At 43.4% G+C, this 20691-nt stretch overlaps 1 protein-coding gene across 8 annotated transcripts in view; it reads left to right on the forward strand.

The window, feature by feature from the left end:
- NTRK3 (neurotrophic receptor tyrosine kinase 3) overlaps positions 1–20691 on the forward strand; it is a 1498428-nt gene that overhangs the window by 711066 nt on the left and 766671 nt on the right. For all 8 annotated transcript variants that reach the window (XM_069222726.1, XM_069222728.1, XM_069222731.1 and 5 more), the window contains exons 7-10: positions 1774–1916; positions 3918–4059; positions 6599–6895; positions 17556–17579. In XM_069222726.1, the coding sequence (XP_069078827.1) occupies positions 1774–1916; positions 3918–4059; positions 6599–6895; positions 17556–17579 (606 nt within the window). The remainder of the gene's footprint in view (positions 1–1773; positions 1917–3917; positions 4060–6598; positions 6896–17555; positions 17580–20691) is intronic.

Raw genomic sequence — 20691 nt, forward strand, 5'->3', positions numbered from 1 at the left:
CCTGTCCCTCTCTGTTATCATGGGGGCTACCTTTAAATCTGATTAAAGTGTAGATTCCCTTTGGGAGTGGATGGACAAGTGGAGTTTGGGGTCTCTGAGCCAAAACATTTAAAATACATCTTTTAGTAAACTTGATTTTGAGATTGTGTGTTTAAAAATGCCACTTTTAGAAAGTGAGCATTTTCTTGCTTATACCATTTCTGTGACTCTGTGTGTTTGTTGATTCCCTGTCTGGGTCAGTTAGATAGTTGGGCTGGTTGCACCTCACACTAGACAGTGACACAAAGGGTGCTGGGGTATAGTCTGTATTTCCTGATGAGCCATCTGTCCTAGGAGGGAGGGGGAGTGGTCACTCACACCAGAAATATATTTGCCTGCCCTCACACAATTCAGTCTTCAGCCCCCTGGTGAGTGTCTGGGGCCTGGCCTGGGCAAGGCTGGATTTCACAATCAAGAGAGACTTTGCTTTGAAGTAGGCCTACTTCAAAGGAGAGAGTAGGTATAAAAAGGGCACTCAAAACCACAGACTTTGGAACACTTCTGGAAACCAAGAGGAACCTCTGCCTGGAAAAGAGCTAAAGAGCTGAGGAAGTAGAGGTGCCCTGTATGTGACTGTACTTTTGGAGCCATCCTGCAGTTGCTTTTTTTGCCAGAGTAAGAGGGCAAAGACTGGACTTTGTGTGCCTTCCATCTTGTGAAGAACTCTCCAAGGGCTTGATTTAGAGCTTGCATCCTGTTGTTTGAAGTCTCAGGGACAGCAAAGACTTCTCTCTCCAGTTCCTGGGACCCTGAAAGAAGCTGGCAGTCTAAGAGGAAGAAATCCACGCACAGAACGCCGTGCGGGGAAAAGATCGACGTGACTCCAATCTGCAGTTGAAAAATCGATGCTCCGCCGGCTTCGCAGCTGAAAATTGACACTCGCCTGCAATGCAACCCGAAGATCGATTCCCGGGGCTGGAGAAATGATGCACTTCAATGCTGACGGAAGCTGGTGAGATCGCAACCTGCGCTGTATGGTTTTCGGATCATCGTGCGGCTGGATTTCCGAAGCAAACACCGCTAGGTGTGTGAAAACAATGCAAGGCCTGCCCGGACCCTAGAGTGCTGGCCAGATCGACGCATCGCTCTCCTGCAGAGAGAAGTAACAATGCGCCTGATCCGACGAAAGGAGAAACGACGCAAGGTCTCGCTTGTGAGTGAAATCGATGCATCGCAAGCCCTTTTTGATGCACACTCGCCCAAGCGTGGTTATTTTTGGCACGCCCGAGGTATATTTTAACGCTAACAGTGTTAGTGTGTATTTAAAATTACATAAAGACTCTTTTTGCATTTTCAGTGAGAACTTGATTTGTGTATTGTGGATTTTTGTCATTTTGGTCTTGTTTTGTTTAGATAAATATTTCCTATTTTACTTAACCTGTGTTGTGTCATTTTGTAGTGTTTTCATTAAGTTACTGTGTGTGTTGGTACAAATACTTTACACCTAGCACTCTGAAGTTAAGCCTACTGCTCGTGCCAAGCTACCAAGAGGGTGAGCAGCGGTTAGCTGAAGGTGATTCTCTTTTACCCTGATTAGAGTGAGGGTCCTTGCTTGGACAGAGGGTAACCTGACTGCCAACCAAAGACCCCATTTCTATCAAGTGGTATTTTAAAATACTGTTCTTAAGAAATTTCAATATGAGAAATGGCATTTTTACATACAACATTTCCTATAACTTTTGTGAAAATATATGCAAACTTGTTTAGTAAAGATGGGATGCTGTTTGTTTTCAGACTTACCGGAGATCAGCGTGCACCATGGTAACTTGACTGTGAAGGAAGGGGAGAATGCTGTGCTCACCTGCAATGGATCAGGTTCGCCTCTGCCAGATGTTGACTGGATTGTCACAAATCTACATTCAATCAATACTCATCAGGTACAATTCACGAAATACTGGAAATCTATGATAAATAAGTTTAAATGTTTTTATTGGCTAGTTATTATTTTGATTTATGATGTGATGGTTTGCAATAAAATTGTGCTGACAGGCTTCACAAAAGCTTAGCTTTATTGAACCTACCATGTAGAACAATAACTTGCTGTTATTGATGTGCCAATGAATATTTAGGGCTGATCTCAGATCTCAATTGTGCAACCATAAAGAAAGTATCTAAATTCCCCATACTGTATGCTACATGCTTTACATAATGCTCTTACAGTTGTTACTGCTATTTGTGCCACTGCTACTAACTATAATGATATGTATTTATATAGCGATTCATATTACATTAGCTAATTCTGAGTGATAATGAATAGGTTTTATTATTACTACCCAAATTAGTTATGCTTAATATTCTGATTTTAAAAGAATGATAGGATAGGGTAGTCTTGCTAAGATTCAAAATCATGGCCTGCTGACCACATCTTGTTTATGCAATTAGTTTTCAACTTACTGAGTCGATCTGCTACCATTAAAGGCAATGAAACTGAAAAACAAGCTGCTTTGCAACCATCGTCTCTTAATTAGGACCTGGCAGGCCATGCTGGTTATAAGGACCACAGCAGTTCCCACCAGTCTCTCAATCAGCCTCAGTATTGGTTCCTTAAATTCATGTAACTGAAACAGGTGTGGAAAATGGGAGAGTCTAGGGTTTTACCACAAATATATATATGACACTTGAACTCTCCTCCAGTTTGCGGCAACTAGTGATTTTCGTGTATCAGCTTCTTTTTGTATCAAGAAAGAGGGTGCCAAAAGCAGTTGTATCACTTGCCCCACTGCTCAGCAATAAGTAGTCATTCTGATCAAGAAGATCTGAGAGAATACTAGAGTAGGGCGACACCTGAAACCTGCACCTGGATTGGATGAGCAACAATGGACTTTGAACATTTTAATGTTAGGGAAGCCTACTATTGACTGCTACAAAAATGTATTTTATGCCTTCCCGGAAAATCTAAAAAAACCTGCTGAGAACACTTTTCGATAATCATTGCTTACATTGAGCGCACTCATCAAAATACTTGTGAAACTTCTATCAAAGTGTTTGAATCCCCGGGAGAACGTCTGTTCCGAAGGGAGTTTCCTACATACATGTAAGGAAACACTCAGAAAACAGTACTAACATTAATCTACCTGAAAGGAATTTGAGCCATTGCTTGCATACCATAACCTGTAGCTCAGCAGAAAGGCAGGGGTGGAGCTTCCCCTCCTCCTGCTCCCCCTTCCTAGACACCCCGCAACCCCACTCGGGCTCCCTTTGTTAAATTGAGTCACGCTAAAAACGTTACTTGCATAATGTATAACGGTGGGTTGCGTATTTCACGCTACGCTCCTGGAGTTTTGGGCAATAACATGGGGCAGGGGGTTCTTCATTACCACATTTGTCTATGTACATTGGCCCAAACTGTCTATCTCAACATGTCAGTGACTTCATCATCCTCTTGGGTTCCTATCTTGTCGTCAGTGACAGACAAGATAACGCGATGCGGGCTGTCCACTCTGTTATCGGATTCTGGGATCTTAACACTTCCCATTTGGACAAGCCGTATTATGCTGCTAAAAGGCGTCAAACGCTTCAGCAAATTGCAAAGTTTTAAGCCATTATGTTTCTAACAATGAAACTAATTATGTGATTTTTCATTCATTGTTCTGACGATAAATTTATGTGCATTGAGCCGAGGCATGAGTACTGCTAAAACAAAGACACACTGTTAATGCAGAAACGCAAACAGTGAACCTATCAAACTCTCTGAAGTCGGTGAAAGAATTTAATTATTTAACGTGTGCATGCAAGGTTCTTTTGAAAGTATAAAGCATTTTGTTCTTCTGCTCTGATTTCACGAAAGACAGTTCTATTCATCATCCATTTTTTATAGTCATACATTTTTCTAAGCCTTTGTTTTCCAACACATTTTCTATCGTGTTTGATTCTTGTAGACAAATTTAAACTGGACCAACGTTCATTCGATCAACTTAACCCTGGTGAATGTGTCGGGCGAGGATAATGGTTTTCCACTGACCTGTATTGCAGAAAATGTGGTAGGAATGACGAACGCAACTGTGCATCTCACAGTGTACTGTAAGTACTGGAGGGTGAACATTACATTATTTGTGTTTCTTGAGAAATATTTATTGGGATTACATTCAAACGTGAAGTTCAGAATACTCCATGCTTTGTTACCAAGGTACTGTAGAATTTATGGGTAATAGAAAGCTTAAACCATGGTGAGCCCTAGGGTTCAGAGAGAGAGGGAGCATCTATGGGTGCCCACATTTCAATGGTAGTAAGTATAATGCTGAATGGGTGAAGGTGTTTGCATGTGGATGAATTCTATATGGGGAGTATTCTAGTATCCTGACGTCAAACTCGTGTTTGGATGTTGTGTGCTTGGATTGACTCTGTGATGTGCATTGCATTGGTGCTGTCTGCCTAAGGTGTCTGCACTGCAGAAGTAAACGTTCACTTGCCGTCTCAATTAACTAATTGAGTAGGGCAGAGACTTACTCTTCTTTCCTATGTTGGTCGACGAAGTGTGGAGTGGTGTACATGGCATTTAGTGTAAATGTAGGGGTTGATTACCTATCTTGAACCGTTAGGGAGATTCTTTTCGAGCCTGTCATTTTTAATAATCTACCTCAATATTTAGCTATGTGCCATCTTAGAGTGATCAGTTCTCAGTCAGTGCACAGGTGTGACTGGTTGACGGAAATAGAAAAGATCTGACAGGTAATTTGGAGCTTTCCTTTTGGTCAGGTTTGAATCCAGCATTAAACTCTATATTGCATCTGGTGAACACTATGCAGCTAAGTCAGATGAGATCTCATAGCCAATAAGTGGTCCTATTCTCTGACACCATGATGCAGGTGTTTCTGTTTCGAGTCAACTGTAACTTCTGGGTAGTTTTTTAGGCAATATTTAAAATATGATTACATTTCGTACCCTGCAGAACATATAGGGGGTCATTCTGACCCCGGCCGGCGGCGGTTGCCGCCCGCCTGGCGGGAACCGCCATCTGGCCGCACCGCGGTCAAAAGACCGCTGGTGCCATTTCAACCTTACGGCTGGGCCGGCGTGCGCTAACATTGTTAGCGCCCGCCGGCCCAGCGCGAAGGGGGCCTGCAACACTGAAGCCGGCTCCGAATGGAGCCGGCGGTGTTGCAGGTATGCGACGGGTGCAGTTGCACCTGTCGCGCTTTTCACTGTCTGCTAGGCAGACAGTGAAAAGCAGGCTGGGGCCCTGTTAGGGGGCCCCTGCACTGCCCATGCCAGTGGCATGGGCAGTTGAGGGGCCCCCAGGGGCCCCTAGACACCCGTTAACGCCAGCCTCTTCCTGGCGGTGTAAACCGCCAGAAACAGGCTGACGGTAAGGGGGTCAGAATCCCCATGGCGGCGCTGCTTGCAGCGCCGCCATGGCGGATTCGCCTAGCCGGGGGAAATCCGGCGGGAAACCGCCGGACCCGGTTTTCTGACCGCGGCGGTAAGAATGGGCAGGGAAGCACCGCCAGCCTGTTGGCGGTGCTTCCGTCATTTTAGCCCTGGCGGTCTCGGACCGCCAGGGTTAGAATGACCCCCATAGTCATTGTAAGGCATTATCTACCTGGCATGGGGCCCAAGGTTATCACTTTCCTGCTCCAGTGTTTCCTTCGAGTTTTCAAGTTAGCCACACTCTGGTCAATGGGTCCCTATTGAAGTGGGACTGAGCTATTGTATGTCAACTGTTAAGAGTTGTTCTATCTCTTCTCCTGTTACATTTGTTTGCAAAGATATCCTCCCAAATTATACTTGTATTATTTATTATACTTGTCCTATTCATGGTGCCCCCATTGGCTCTTTGTCAGGAGCATACTTTGAAGATAGCAGGGATAGGAGAGGACGGTTGAGTAGTATGGTGGCTTACTCAGAAGTCCCAGGGATTTGTAAATGTGAATGAAGGTGTGTCTTGTATGGCGTACTGTATTATTAGTTCTCAGTGTCAGAGCAACTGTGTTCGGGGTTATGGAGTCACATATGTAGTACACTACCATCTCTTGTTATGATTAGGATATGTGCAGTGACGTGACGTCTGGGTGATGTGTGTTGTGGAAGTTTCTGAGTGATTGTGGGTGCTGGACTGATGTTTCATGTTCAGATATTATTGAGGATATTGAGACTAGGGTACATGATGTGGGTAGGTACGACTTGGGCTTTTTATACTAAGGGTTGCGTGATGGGAAATCTAACGTATCAGGAGTAATTGTCCCTTCAGTTGGCTGTTAGAGAGGGTGGTGAATATTTTGTTATGGTTTGGGGGTAGTGGTGGATCTGCTCATGGTGGTTGGGGTTGTGATTTGGCTTGGAAAGGTGCTTAATATTGATTATGTAATGTTCATGTTATAGTGGCATTTTAGATACAGAGTACCTTTAACTGTAGAAAGTGAATTTACCACAATATGATTAATTCTTAAAACAATTCAGCCAATAACATACAAACTTACCAATATAAGATTACAACCATAGACCAAGTATTAAAAATGCACTTCTGTTTAAATTGTTCAGTTTACGGAGCCATAAAAGTTATGGCAAGCGAAGATAAAAATTAAAAAAAAGTTTCCATATCTCATTTGTTTTTATTTTATAGATCCACCAAGAATATCAACCTTAAAGGAGCCAGAGATGAGACATGAACATTGCATTGAATTTGAGGTGCGTGGAAACCCTCCGCCAGTATTAAACTGGCTTCACAACGGTCAGGCGCTACGTGAAGTGGACTTCATCCGAACTGAGTTCTATCAGCAAGGTGACATTTCAGATGGTTGTTTGCTATTCAACAAGCCAACTCACTACTACAACGGCAATTACACTCTCATTGCCACGAATGAATTTGGAGTTGCTAAAGAAACAGTGCGGGCTCACTTCCTTGAGCAGCCCTTCCCGGGTAAGTTAATCCACCTTTTAATGTAACAAAACCATACAATGAGTGTATGAGAGATCAGGATGCCTAGTGTGCAGTATGCAAGACTCTTTTTAGGGAAGTGAAGAGTGCTAATTTGAACAGATTTTACTTTTCAGCCAGCAAACAAAGAAGAATATATCATAATTTTCTTTTCATTGGGTGATGAGAATAGTGGAGTTACTTTTTCACTTTGGTAGTTTTGTTATTTTCATGTACGTCATTTTGTTCTTTACCTGAAGCTTAGTGCTCATGCACACCTTATCAACTAGGGAAGGTTGAGTTTATTTCTCTTGCAGGATTTGAAAGGTAAGATGGTTTCCATCAATTTAATTTTGGAGATCTCATGAAGCACAGCCTAAAGTCCATGGAATATGTTAACTTATATGTGCAACAATTAGATGGCAATACAATATATATGTCAGTCTCCTATAAAATAAGGGTACAATTCTAGTTAAAATCAGCAGTGAACTTAGTATATGTTTGTCGAGGTTGATCTACAATGAATAAACAATAAATAAACATGCCTCATGGATGGGGGCGTGTAGTATTATTTAATTTGTGCATTCACGCTGTTAGAGGCACTGCTGCATTATTTCCTTTGTAAATTTATAAAATTGTGATAAGATACAGATATAAAATACAACATACATAATATTCTGTTCAAAAGCCATGGGCATAGTTAAACCACTAAATTGTAGTCCTTATTGTTAGTTTGTCCTTCCAAATTTAATAATATTTAAAACAAAACAAAATCTGTTTTGAGAGTTACTATCATTTGTTCTTTTTTATTGTCTTTCAGAAATATTTTGTTCCTTCAATACCCCTTAAATAAAGTCAAATGTGTATCAGTTCTAAAATACAGAGAATTGCAATCAGTTATGTACCTAGGGAAAATGAAGATTAGTAGCCCTGCAAACTCATATTTGTTTTTTCAGCTGAAAATAAATCTTAAAAATAAATATTTCCAAAATCAAAACTTGTTTAAAGTTAGCGTACCAAATATGATCTAATGTATTGCAGGTTGTTGTAAAGAACAATACTGTGATCTAGATTAACCTACAGTTCTCAATGTGAGGGTGTATACAGTACTATCAAAATGGTGATTGCTCCATGATTTACCTATATCTTCAGTATGGTACAAATTGCAATACTCACAGCTCTGCTAATTATCATTTGCTGCCAAATCAGAGGCCATGTATGACAAGGTGATACACCAAGACTGTGTGGTCTGAAGTTACATTCTGCTACTACATCATATGCCCTGCAGCATCCCAAAATGGAGATATATCATATGTCCCTACACTTCTCAAAACTGTCATGTCATGTTCAGCCAGAAATGGAAACCCTACATTGGATCACAGTAGAAGGCCATATTCAGAGTGGACTCAAAGGACATTTAGCAATCTACAGCAAATCGACCTCCACAGAGAGTGGTGGTAATCCTGTCCTCTCAGTTTCTGTCAGTGTGGAGAGCCAGTCACTCACTTCTACTCCAAAGTCCCTTCTTACATCTATGGGCTCCTCAGTAGCACAATGTAGAAAGATAAATCAACTCTACTGGCTCAGTGGCATCTTTCAAATAGTCCAAGTCTTGTCAGAAGGGTCTTTATATCTCTATTATATTTGCAGCTCTGGGCATGCCATACTAAAAACATCCAACTGCCTGCCACTATTGGTCACATCCAAAATGAACAACTACTTGAAAGAAATGGGGGACCTTCAAGAAATTGGTGTTGGGTCAATACAATACAATTGTTAGACTTGGCATCCTTGGCATGGTCTCCCCCAACATTTTGCCTCCGTTCCCTAGGTTGCCTATGTGTGCTGGACTTTATTTTTGCTGTTTTTGTTACTCTGGTCACCTTACCACTGCTATACAGTGCTAAAGTGCAAATCCTCCTATGTAAAATGTATATGTAATTGGCTCTTCCATGATTGGCATATTTGATTTACTGGTACGTCCCTAGTAAAGTGCACTAGAGGTGCCCAAGGTCTGTAAATCAAATGCTACTAGTGGGCCTGCAGCACTAGTTGTGCCACCCCCATTAGTAGCCCTGTAAACATGGCTCAGACCTGCCACTGCAGTGTCTGTGTGTGCAGTTTTAAACTGCCATTTCGACCTGACAAGTGTACCCACTTGCCAGGCCCACACCTTTTTGTACATGTAAGGCACCCCTAAGGTAGGCTCTAGGTAGCCCCAGGGGTAGGGTGCAGTTTATGTTAAATTTGGGACATGTACTGATGTGTTTTACATATCCTGACAGTGAAATACTGCAACATTTGTTTTTCACTGTTGCAAGGCCTATCTCTCCCATAGGTTAACATGGGGGCTGCCGTTAAATATTCTTAAGGTGCACTTTCCCTTCAAGAGCAGATTGAAATGTAGAGTTTGGGGTCTCTGAACTCACAATTTAAAAAGACATCTATTAATGAAGTTGGTTTTTAGATTGTTAGTTTGAAAATGCCACTTTTAGGAAGTAGGCATTTTCTTGCTTAAACCATTCTTTGACTCTGCCTGTTTGTGGATTCCCTGTCTGGGTCAGAATGACAGGTGGACTGTTTGTGAATCTCCTCTAGACATTGACACAAAGGGAGCTGTGGTGTAGCCTGTATATCCTGAAGAACCATCACAGCGAGAGTGGAGGGAGGAGTGGTCACTTACACCTGAATGGGCTGTGTCTGCCCTCACTCAATGTAGTCTCCAACCCCCTTGTGTGTGCCTGGGACCTGGCCTGCGCAAGGCAGGATCTTGTGAACAACAGAGACTTTCCTTTGAAGTTTGCCTACTTCAAAGGAAGAAAGGGGTATAAGTGGTCGACCCAAAACCCCAGACTTTAGATCACTTCTGGGACCAAGAGGACCCTCTGCCAAGGAGAAGAGCTGAAGAGCTGAGGAGAAGTGCTGCCCCTGCCTGTGACTGTGCTTTGTTGGGCTATCCTGCAGTTTCTGCTTCTCCCTGTGGAAGGGGACAAAGACTGGACTTTGTTGTGCATTCCTGCTTGGTGAAGAATCTCCAAGGGCTTGAACTGAGCTTGCCTCCTGTTTTGAATTCTCAGGGCCATCAAAGACTTCCTCTGCCAGTACCTGGACTATCCGCTGAGACTCCTGCCCTGCCAAGTGGTGCCCTATCCAGTCCCTGGGCCCTTGAAAGAAAGTTGGCAGAACAAAAGCTGAAATCCATGTACAGAATGCTGTGTGGGGAAATGCACCATCTGGAACGTTCTTGATAAACGACATGCCACCTGCTTCACGGCTGAAATAGATGCGCCACCTGCATCGTGGTTGGGAGATTGACGCATTGCAGATGGAGAAATGATGCAACACCTGCTTGCAGCTGCTGCTAACGATTCAAACTCCCATGTAGCACAGGTTTCTAACACCATGCGACCGGATTTCCTATGCATAATCCCTGAGCGTCAAAAATCATTGTGAACCTGCGTGGATTAGAGGTGCCCTGTCTGGAAATCGATGCATTGCTCTTTTGCGAGGGAGAAACATGAAGCATTGCTGACCTGCTCCGAGAAGAAACAACACATGGCCTAGGTTACGGGTAAGGAATCAATGCATTGCTGACTTTTCCGATGCACGCTCGTCCATGCGGCTTTATTCTTTATGCGAACCAGGTACTTTGTGTAAAATCATCTTTTCCATTGTTTTCTATGGAATAAGACTCTTATTTTGACCTATTTTTCTAAACTGGTGTGGGGTCAATTTTGTAGTGTTTCCATTGTCTATCTATGTTTGTTTCTCCATTGCCCTGCTTACAGTGAGGGTCCCTGCTTGGACAGATTGCAAACTGATTATTACCAGAGATCCCATTTCTAACACACACCTACTTTGGTTCAGGACTCTTAGACTACAGCTCTCTTTCAGGATATAAACATGTTATAGATTTAAGCTGTGTTTTATGTGTTTAAGCGATGTTAGTCCTTATGATACGCAATACCTATTGCACAAGTTTTCAAACAAAACATGTTCAAATTCTGAGTGTGTAATTGTACTGTGCATACCAAAATGTCTTCATATTAGTTAAATCTCACTTTTCATTTCCTCTCCATGGCAAACAAGTTTGACCCATGGATAAACTTATTTATCTGTAGCCCCATCAATTTTTCAGGGAAGGGGGTGTTGGGACAATTTTCTCCAGAGACACAAATGTATGCCTGCCTTTAACTGAAGTAAGTCAGTAACAACTGTCTCGTTGAACATCAGGTTTGAACATTCTTACCCTCTAAACCCATAAGCCCATATGTTTACAGTTGCTACCAAACATGGCTGCACCCCCAGAACACAAACAATCCCTTCCTGTGTTAGAAGATTAAGGGGGTCATTTTGACCTCGGCGGTCTTTTTTAAAGACCGCCGAGGGACCGCCGTGCGGAAGACCACCAGTGGTGGCGGTTTGCCGCTCGGCCTATTATGACCGTTGGCAGCTCTCTGTCCTTTTACGGATGGAGAGCCGCCAACAGCCATATTGGCGGGAGGCGGGGAAGTGGAGGTTGCTCCACCTCCACCGCCACGCCAACAGAACACCGCCCAGCGAATCACGTCCTGTGATTCGCCGTGGCGGTGTTCTGTTGGCGGTGTGGTGTCAGCGGAGCTGCCCCCATGGCTCCCGTCCCCTCCCGGAGGATTGTCAGACCAGGTAAGTCGATCGTCCGTGAGGGGAGAGGGGGGTGTTGTGTGTTGTGTGGGTGCATGGGGTTGTGCGTGTGTGTATGTAGAGGGGGTGTGTGAGTGTGTGTATGCCTGAGGGGGTGTTGTGTGTATGGGAATGAGTGCGTGTATGTCTGTGGGTATGTCTGTATGGATGTGTGCGTGTATGTTTGAATGTGGGTGTGCGTGTAGGACTGTGTGTGTGGATGTAGGCATGTATGTCGGCGTGTGTGCGTGTAAGTATGTAGGTGGTGCCTGCGTGCGTGTGGGTATGGGTGAAGTCATGTTGGGGGTCGGGCGGGGAGGGGGGCCCTGCCACCTTTGGGGGGTGGCAGGGGTGGTGGGGGGGTAGGGGAGGGAGTCGGGTGGGGGTCGGGGGTGGGGGAGACCCCTATCAGTGCCAGGGAAGGAATTCCCTGGCACTGGTAGTGCTTACCGCCATGGATTTCATGGCGGTTCAAACCGCTGGAAATCCACGGTGGTAAGTCGGGTCCAAATACCGACGGTGGTATAGTGACGCCCGCCGGGCTGGAGACCCAGGTCTCCAGCCTGGCGGGCGGAATGGAGAACTGGCAGGTGACCATGGCGGGAACCGCCATGGTCATAATTCCACAAAGTAAGACCGCCAGCCTGTTGGCGGTCTTACCGCCGGTTCTCCGCCTTCCGCCAGGGTCATAATGACCCCCTAAGTGATGTAAACAATGACACCATGTTGGAGTGTCATTAAGCACTAACAAATTATCAGTGCAAACACACCTTTTATAACTCAAAAATCACATGTTCACTCTTTAATGGCTTTGTGAGTCAGAACTGCAGCTTTGTGAAGGGTACTGTACAATGAAGTGAAATGGCTTCAAAGTATACATGCAGTTTATGTAGCTGGCAAATTCATCAGTGTGCTACTCCAAGTGGCAGAGTGGATTTCACTGTTCCAATACTCACTGTCACAGAAATGATGGGTAAAAAAAGCATAGTCTATGAGAGCTGCAAAGACAACTCAATCTGATTTGAGAGAAAGTGGCATGGGATTGGATAAGAATAAAGTTGTGTAAACTGGTTAAAAACAAAGCAATCTTTAACAGGAAAACCTCTTGTAAAATTACTGTAAGGTAGAAGCTTCTAGATTATTATGGATTGTATAAATAAATTTGAGAGTTAAATTAATAGTGGAGGAAATTGATGAGGCTTTCCACAATAAAGATTTCAATGTTTTATCAATGAGCAAGGGATGATTTGATACTTCAAAATAGTTTAAGTTCTTCCACCAACTCTCTTACAATGTAGTGCTTTGTACTGTCATTAATTTTGTAAGATATATTCTGACTATCCTACTGTTAAAATTATTAGAATTTTCTTTAGATCTGTTTTCCACTGAAGCTTCACTTGTCAGATTAAAAGACGTTTTATATGAATCAAGTTAGTGTATTGTTTACCCTGGTTTTTCCTGGCGAATGTGTGATCCAGAGTAGCTTGCAAAGAAAGAAATGATGGGAACCTGCAGGTTACTGCAATAACGTCTTTCCTACAGGAGCATGTGTCAAGTTAAAGATTTGAATGAGAGCTGGACCACCCAACCTTGAATCCTTTAAAAGGGCTTTATTGAGTTCAGCAAAAAAGAAATTCCATCTACATTTATTAAGCAAGATAAAGGCTTCATTCTACACAAGGTGCCAAGTTATACATAAAATCTGAATAATGCACACACATTTAGGAGAGTTAGTCAAATATAAGCTCAAAAAGTGAACACAGATTATGCATATATTATGTAAAGACAACCAATACATACTGGATGGAGATAGAAGCTTCCAGAATAAAAATTATGTTAACAGCTAAAAATAATTATAGTCTACATTAAAGTATTCTTTGAAGGCCAGACTGTGGTACTCAACCTGTGTTCACAATTTTTGAAAACCTTTCATTTGGGCATTTTAAAAGGAAAGAGAGGAGTGGGAAATTCAATGATGCAAGTAGACCATCTGAGTGTGCGTTGGACAGTCCCTGTAGTGAATTAAGTTAACTGTAAAAATAGAGAAACACGGCTGTATGTGGCTAGAAAAGAGAAGGTTACAGCCACTGTTAGAAGCGGTGTTTAGACATCCAAGTTGCTCTTTATATGAGAAGACATTAAACAAACCTTTGTGTGGAGTCTAGTTATTTTAACGTATAACTTGCTCTTCTTACTGGCTGGTAAAAGGTCACAAATTTGACTTTAATGCAGGTGGTAAATGGGAGTTGAAAATGGTAAATGTTTCCAAATGGAATGGGTGTATGTGTTATTCACCTTCCTGGGTAGACTAATTAGTAATTGGATGGTGCTCTTGATACGAGCTCTGGTACCTGTAACACTGGCCCTGCCTGCACAGTGGTTCCCCGTGGTATTTGTAGCATTTTATTTAATTTAACATATTATTTATATAGTATTATTTAGTTCACCTAATGAAGTTTATGAGCTAATACTGAGCTGATTACTATTTTATAAGAGGATATCATGTGGTGCATTTTCATCTGCAGTAGGTAAAATGGCAGTTATATATAAAGTATACTTTCATTTCCGCGCATATTTAACCAGAACATGGATATTCAGGAGACACACAAACAAGTGCGATACATTATGTAGCAATAAAAGGAACCAGTCATCAGGGCAACAAAATAGAGGCCTCATTACTAGCATAACACAAAAGCAGCATGCTTCACAGTATTAACAAGCAGAGTATTTTATAATGGGTGGCCTTGAAGCCAAAAGTGTAAAAAAATAAAATAAAAAAACACAGTACAAGAGTTTCTGTTCAGTTCAAGATGGAAGAACTGCAAAGAAAGTAATCATCAATTCCTACAAATAGAAATCACATTTTCTGCAATTTTCTAATGAGATTCAAGGTTATCTACTTATACTCTGCCACTGAACCTTTTTGGCACCCTTGTCCTTGCACATTGTCTCCTATTTGATCGCTACAAAAGGGCACGAACAGAGACTTTTTATAGAAACGTTTAAGTCATTTTATTACAAAACCAAAAACGATAAGACACAAACATTGCTTATTCAACACATTTAAGGAGCTGTTTGCAAGAGAGTCCCTAAAATCCTAGGTACGTAAAAACCCATTATTAGTGACAGAAACTTAGGAAATAAAAAAAGTAAATATTTCACTGTTGGATTAGCTCTATTCTATATTACATTTTGAGGGACAGTGTTACCTTTAAACAGTATTAAGACATATGGGGCCAGATGTATGATTCTGGCCCATTGCGATTCGGTAATTGCGATTTTTAAGAAATCGCAATTACCGACTTGCAAAGGGCCATTTATCACATTTGCGATTCGGTAATTGCGATTTCTTAAAAATCGCAAATGCAATTACCGAATCGCAAATTGCAATACTGGCCCCATTCGCAGCTATAGGCCTGTTGGCCCATAGCTGCAAATTTTTTGCATTTCCTAAATTGCGATTTCTGAACCAGAAATCGCAATTTGGGAAAAGCAAAAGGCCAGGGTGCTGGGGGCCTAAGGCCCCCTCTCCTGCACCCCAATGTTTTTTTTTTTACAATGTAAAGTACACACATGCCAAAAGGGCATGTGTGCTTTACATATTAAATTTAAAAATGCAGTTTTACTGCATTTTTAAATTTTGCACCAGGTTACCACCTGGTTGCAGACAATGGTATTTTGCATGTGCAAAATACCATTCTGCGAAAAATCGCAATTTGCGATTTTTTGCAGAATTGCCTTGCGACCTGGATTTTGGGAATCGCAAATTGCGATTCGCAAAATCCAGGTCGCAGCGCAGAACATCACAATTTTTGCGATTTTCATTTTGTGGTCTGCGAATGCCTTTGATGCATTGCAGACCACGATTTTACACTCGCAAACGGCCGATTTCGCCATTTGCGAGTGCAAAATCATTTGATACATCTGGCCCCTAGTTCCAAAAATATTTGTTTAAAATTTACAGTTTGCTGATCAAAGGTGTTGCAAAAAATACTTTCCTATACTTTCCTATACACTTTAGTTACAGCTGTATTACTATAAATGAACCAGTTAAGAAATTTTAGTGGCAGTAGTGTGAAGATGTCTTTATTTGGTTCCTAGCTACAGAGAGTTGTAGAACATTTTAACTTTGGATGCCAATAAGCAGATGTAGGTCCTGGAATAATCCATACATTTGCAATGGCTCAGAGTAGAAAAACATTGTAAGATTCTTGATAAGTCTTATGCAGATTATTTTAGACTAGAGACTTACAACTTCACATGTGTAAAAAAAAAACTATGGGCTCTATTTAAGGTGTGAAGCTTCTATGGCATTAAAAATGAATGGGGTTCTTTTAGAGCAGTTGTGGTCCTGTACTGGTGCTGCTTGTCCATCTAGGTTCTGGTTAGAAGCTCCTGGTCTGAGAAATGGAATCAACCATCTTCGAGACTACCACTCAACATTCACCCCAACCTGCACAAGCGAAACTCAAGTCTGCCCACTGAGGCCCTATCGCATCCTGTGGCTATCCTGTGTGCCACCCTTAGTGCTTGTCACTACACCAAGATGCAGTGAGGCCCAACTGCTTTGGAAGTCCTACCTCACGTACTTTTATCATGAGAGACTGCACTAAGCAGAGCTTCCACCTTAACATTTCCTGCTACAGGATGTTATACCACCAGACATCCAGAAGCAGGAAATGTATATTTTTGCAACACATTGCTTAATCATAGCAACAGGAATACATTTAAGTGATTCTCATACTGAATATTATTCAATATTGTGAGGTACGGCTGTGTAGCAAGCATTGTGCATACCCTAATAAAGGCAATTTATGTTCTGGACTAAACACCCTTCATATCAATATCCCTAATCCAACTTTGCTTGAATTTTTAATAAGAATTTCGTACTTTGGTATTCTCAATATCACTTAAAGGCATCAGTGCAAAAGTGGGCAAACTCTTTTGTTGGTTTTTCACATACACTTCCAATTTCATTTATGTAACTGGTTCCCTGTGCCAGAGCAAAAGTGTCTAAGTATTGCCTTTAGCTCTTGTGTTTTAATCTGATTATTAGAAGCTATTTAATGTTTTAACTTTAAATACACGGAACTGTATAATTCTTGCATGAATTAGTTTATTTTCATTCAAAACATGGCTTCATGAGCAAATTACTGGATAAATCATTATATAGACCAGAATTTTTTTTAAAAAGGACTTCCAGGGAAAACAATCCCGCATGGCACTTTGGGGCAATGGCAGAAAGGGTCTGGTGTGTGAAATTGAGTGCAACCTAATCCACAGTAGTCACAGAAATTTGGTAAAAAATGCTCACTCATTGAAAGCTCCTCTTGTATGCATGAGAAACTCAGTATATAAAGGCGGAAAAAAAAAAAAACCTTTTTCAGAAATGCTCTTGTAACTTATTAACACAAATGTCATGTTTCATAATGAGCACATGCACATATAGAACCAATTTCCAATGAATAACCCATTGTAAGCAGCAGTCAGGCTATTGTATATGTTTGTTAAAACTGGCAAATAACTATGGAATACTCTAGGAAATAAAATAAAACACTGGCTTGTTTATCACTAAGCAATATCAATCGCAAACCATTTTTCATTTTTACCAGTTTCAGCATCAATATTTTGAAAAAATTACAAACATTGGTTTAAAGTGTCCATGTATTATTATTATATAAAATGTATGAATATTATTCTAACAATTTCACCATCTTAGTCATTTCTATAAGTTGAGTTGATTGCATTATACGTTGAAGTCACTTAGCATCCCACATGGTAGAAAGGCAATATCCTACCTCAGATTCATATAAAATATACTGATACAAAGTCGATTAACGTGTGTGTGTCTGCTGTGACCAGAAAATAGAGTGCACATCAGCTTGTCTTCTATGACAAACATACTGTTCTCTGATGCACTGGAGTCTGATGTCCTATTCTCATCTACACATTTTAATAATTTTCTCTCTTTTCTCTCCACGTGCTCTATTCCTTCCTACAGAGAACACAGACTATTTCTTTTCCGGTAAGTTCTTACTAACTCTTGCTGAAATTATTCAAATGTGTAGACCTATTTACAAAATGTAGGTATATTATTGAGTTACTTTCAGAGAGATCCACCTCACCATTGTCTCAACTAATTTGAATACACAGTAAAGTGGGTATGAAAATAAATATTACATGTATGTTTATATTTGAAATATAACCTATACTCTTGATACTTTTGTGAAGACTTTCATCTGTTGTTGCATCATATTATAACTTTTTTAGCTGATAATAGAATATTTTCCTACTTACCACAGCAAGGATAACAGTATTTAGTGGGTGATATTGTATGCTGCCTGGCCACAAAACGTTTTATAGCACTTTAAAAAGAAGGCATCCATCAGAAAACATGTATCCACTTTATGAAGGTCTTCTTGTCCATGGTTCAAGAATCTATAACAACATTTTTATAACCAGTAGGCTATCTCAACCCTGCTCCAGTTTAGCAAAGAGCTGAAAATACACCTCTTTAATGGACAATATATCATAATGCAGTAACACTCCACCTTTGCTCTTAGAAACTAGCTAGCCCTTTTACTCACACATTGAATGTGTTCTTTCCTTTGAACTTGTAATCCACTCTGTTGTGTTTTGGCTAAGTTCACATAACATAAATAGCACACGTATACATCTCAAAACTGGAATTCTTTGGCTAGTTCATTAATGATGGTGAAGAGTTCTTTGCTGTTTTGAAAGTTGTTGTCAAGGCGTGTCTTGTAGTGATCTCTTTTGGTGGTGCGTATGAGTTGGTGATAGGTGCGAATGGTGGCTTTGAGGGTGGAGAAGTTGGTTGTGGAGGGTTCTTGTTGCCATATTTTCTCCACTTGGCGACATTTGCGCTTGGAGTCTTGGAGTTCGGGGGTGAACCAGGGGGTGTTCTCGATGTTGCGGGTGGCGATGTGTTTTCTGAGGGGGGCCAGTGTGTCTGCGCAGGTAGTGATCCATTTCGAGAGGTTGTATGCTTCTGTGTTGGGGTCGTTGGTTTGGGGGGGGGGGTTGTGAGCCAGTTGGGAGTTCAGGCGTTGTGTGTGGATCTTGTCCCACATGCGGTAGGGTGTGGTGTGTTGATGGTGGTGTGTGGAGGGCTTGGTGAAGGAGAAATGGACGCAGTGGTCAGTCCAAAGGAGTTCAGTGGTATGGGTGTTAGGCTTGAGGTGAAAATTGCATCAAGCGTGTGTCCTGCTGAGTGGGTGGGTGCGGTGACCAGTTGTTTGAGCCCATGGTTGGTAAGGTTGTCTATGAGGGAGGTAGAGTTGTGGTCTTGTAGATTCTCCAAGTGAAAGTTGAAATCACCAAGGAGGGTGTAGTCTGTGGAGGTGAGGGCGTGCGAGCTGATGGTGTCGCAGAAGGCGGGGTGTGGTCCTGGTGGTCTGTAGATTAGTGTACCTCTCATGGCGAAGTTGTTGTTAATGTGGATTAGGAAGTGCATGTGTTCTGTGTTGTTGATAGTGTCTTGGGAGCCGGTGGTGACTTTGATGGTGTCCCTGTGTAGGATGGCGATGCCACCACCTGGCCTGTTGAGGCCGTCTTTGCGTTGGAGTTTGTATCCCTTGGGGGTGGCGATGGCTATGTCGGGTTCCAAGGAGGGGTTGGTCCAGGTTTCCGTGAGGAAGGCGAAGTCAGGTGAGTGTGATGTGATGAGGTCCCAGAGTTCTATGGCATGTTTGTGAAGGGAGCGGGTGTTGAGGAGCAGGCAGTTGAGGTGGTTGTGGTGGGTGGTGTTGGTGTGGTGCATGAGGATGTTGTTGTGGTTGTGGGGTGGTGTGCTGCTGGGCTGGTTGGTGGGGGTGGGGGCAGAGCAGGTGTGTGTTGCGTTAGGGGTGTTGTGTGTGTTGTCGGGGGGTTGCTATGGTTGGTGTGTGGTGTGAGGGATGAGGAGCAGGAGAAATGACAGGTGAGGCAGGTGAAGGGGCCATGTGTGTGTGGGGGGCTGGAAAGGGTGCAGGTGGGGCGAGGGCCTGGGTTGAGCGAGTGGAGGTTAAGGGGGGAGTATGTTTTTCTGAGGGGGCCAGGGGGACTGGCGCTGGGTGCGGACTTGGGGTGGACGGGCGCAGACGGGCTTGCCTTTCGCGCCAGCGGCGCATCTGCGCCGTGGCTGCCATAAAATGAGGGGAGGGAGTGGCAGCTGGGAGGAGGGAGGGCTGGATGAATGGGAAGGCTGGGAGGGTGGGGCCGCAGGGGGCGCAGCGGCTGGGGAGTTTAAAACTAAAGGAAAGGGAAAAGACGGTGAGGAGGAGGGGGGAGGCGGGAGGGGCCGCAGGGGACGCAGCAGCTGGGGAATTTAAAATTAAAGGTAAGGGAAAAGACAGTGAGGAGGTGGCGCTGGGTGGCGGAGCGGGGAGTGACCTGCCTGCTGAAGCAGGGTCAAGGGTTACTCCTCGTTACCGCGCCGCGGCTGCCATAAATTGAGGGGAGGGAGTGAGTGGCAGCTGGGTGGAGGAAGGGCTGGACGAATGGGAAGGCTAGGTGGGTGGGGCCGCATGGGACGCAGCGGCTGGGGTGCGGACTTGTCGCAGACGGGCACAGAAGGGCTTGCCTTTCGCGCCAGCGGCGCGGCTGGGCCGTGGCTGCCATAAAATGAGGGGAGGGAGTGGCAGCTGGGAGGAGGGAGGGCTGGATGAATGGGAAGGCTGGGGGGGTGGGGCCGCAGGAGACGCAGCGGCTGGGGAATTTAAGTAAAGGAACGGAAGGTGAGGAGGAGGAGGGGGGAGGCACGAGGGGCCGCAGGGGACGCAGCGGCTGGGGAATTTAAAACTAAAGGAAAGAGAAAAGACAGTGAGGAGGAGGGGGAGGCGGGAGGGGCCGCAGGGGACGCAGCGCCTGGGGAATTTAAGTAAAGGAACGGAAGGTGAGGAGGAGGAGGGGGGAGGTGGGTGGGGCCGCAGGGAATGCATCAGCTGGGGAATTTAAGTAAAGGAACAGAAGGTGAGGAGGGGGAGGCGGGAGGGGCTGCAGGGGACGCAGCGGCTGGGGAATTTAAGTAAAGGAACGGAAGGTGAGGAGGGGGGGAGGTGGGAGGGGACGCAGGGGATGCAGCGGCTGGGGAATTTAAGTAAAGGAACGGAAGGTGAGGAGGAGGAGCGGGAGGCGGG

This window comes from Pleurodeles waltl, chromosome 3_1, assembly GCF_031143425.1.
Source record: "Pleurodeles waltl isolate 20211129_DDA chromosome 3_1, aPleWal1.hap1.20221129, whole genome shotgun sequence".
NCBI classification, from domain to species: domain Eukaryota; kingdom Metazoa; phylum Chordata; class Amphibia; order Caudata; family Salamandridae; genus Pleurodeles; species Pleurodeles waltl.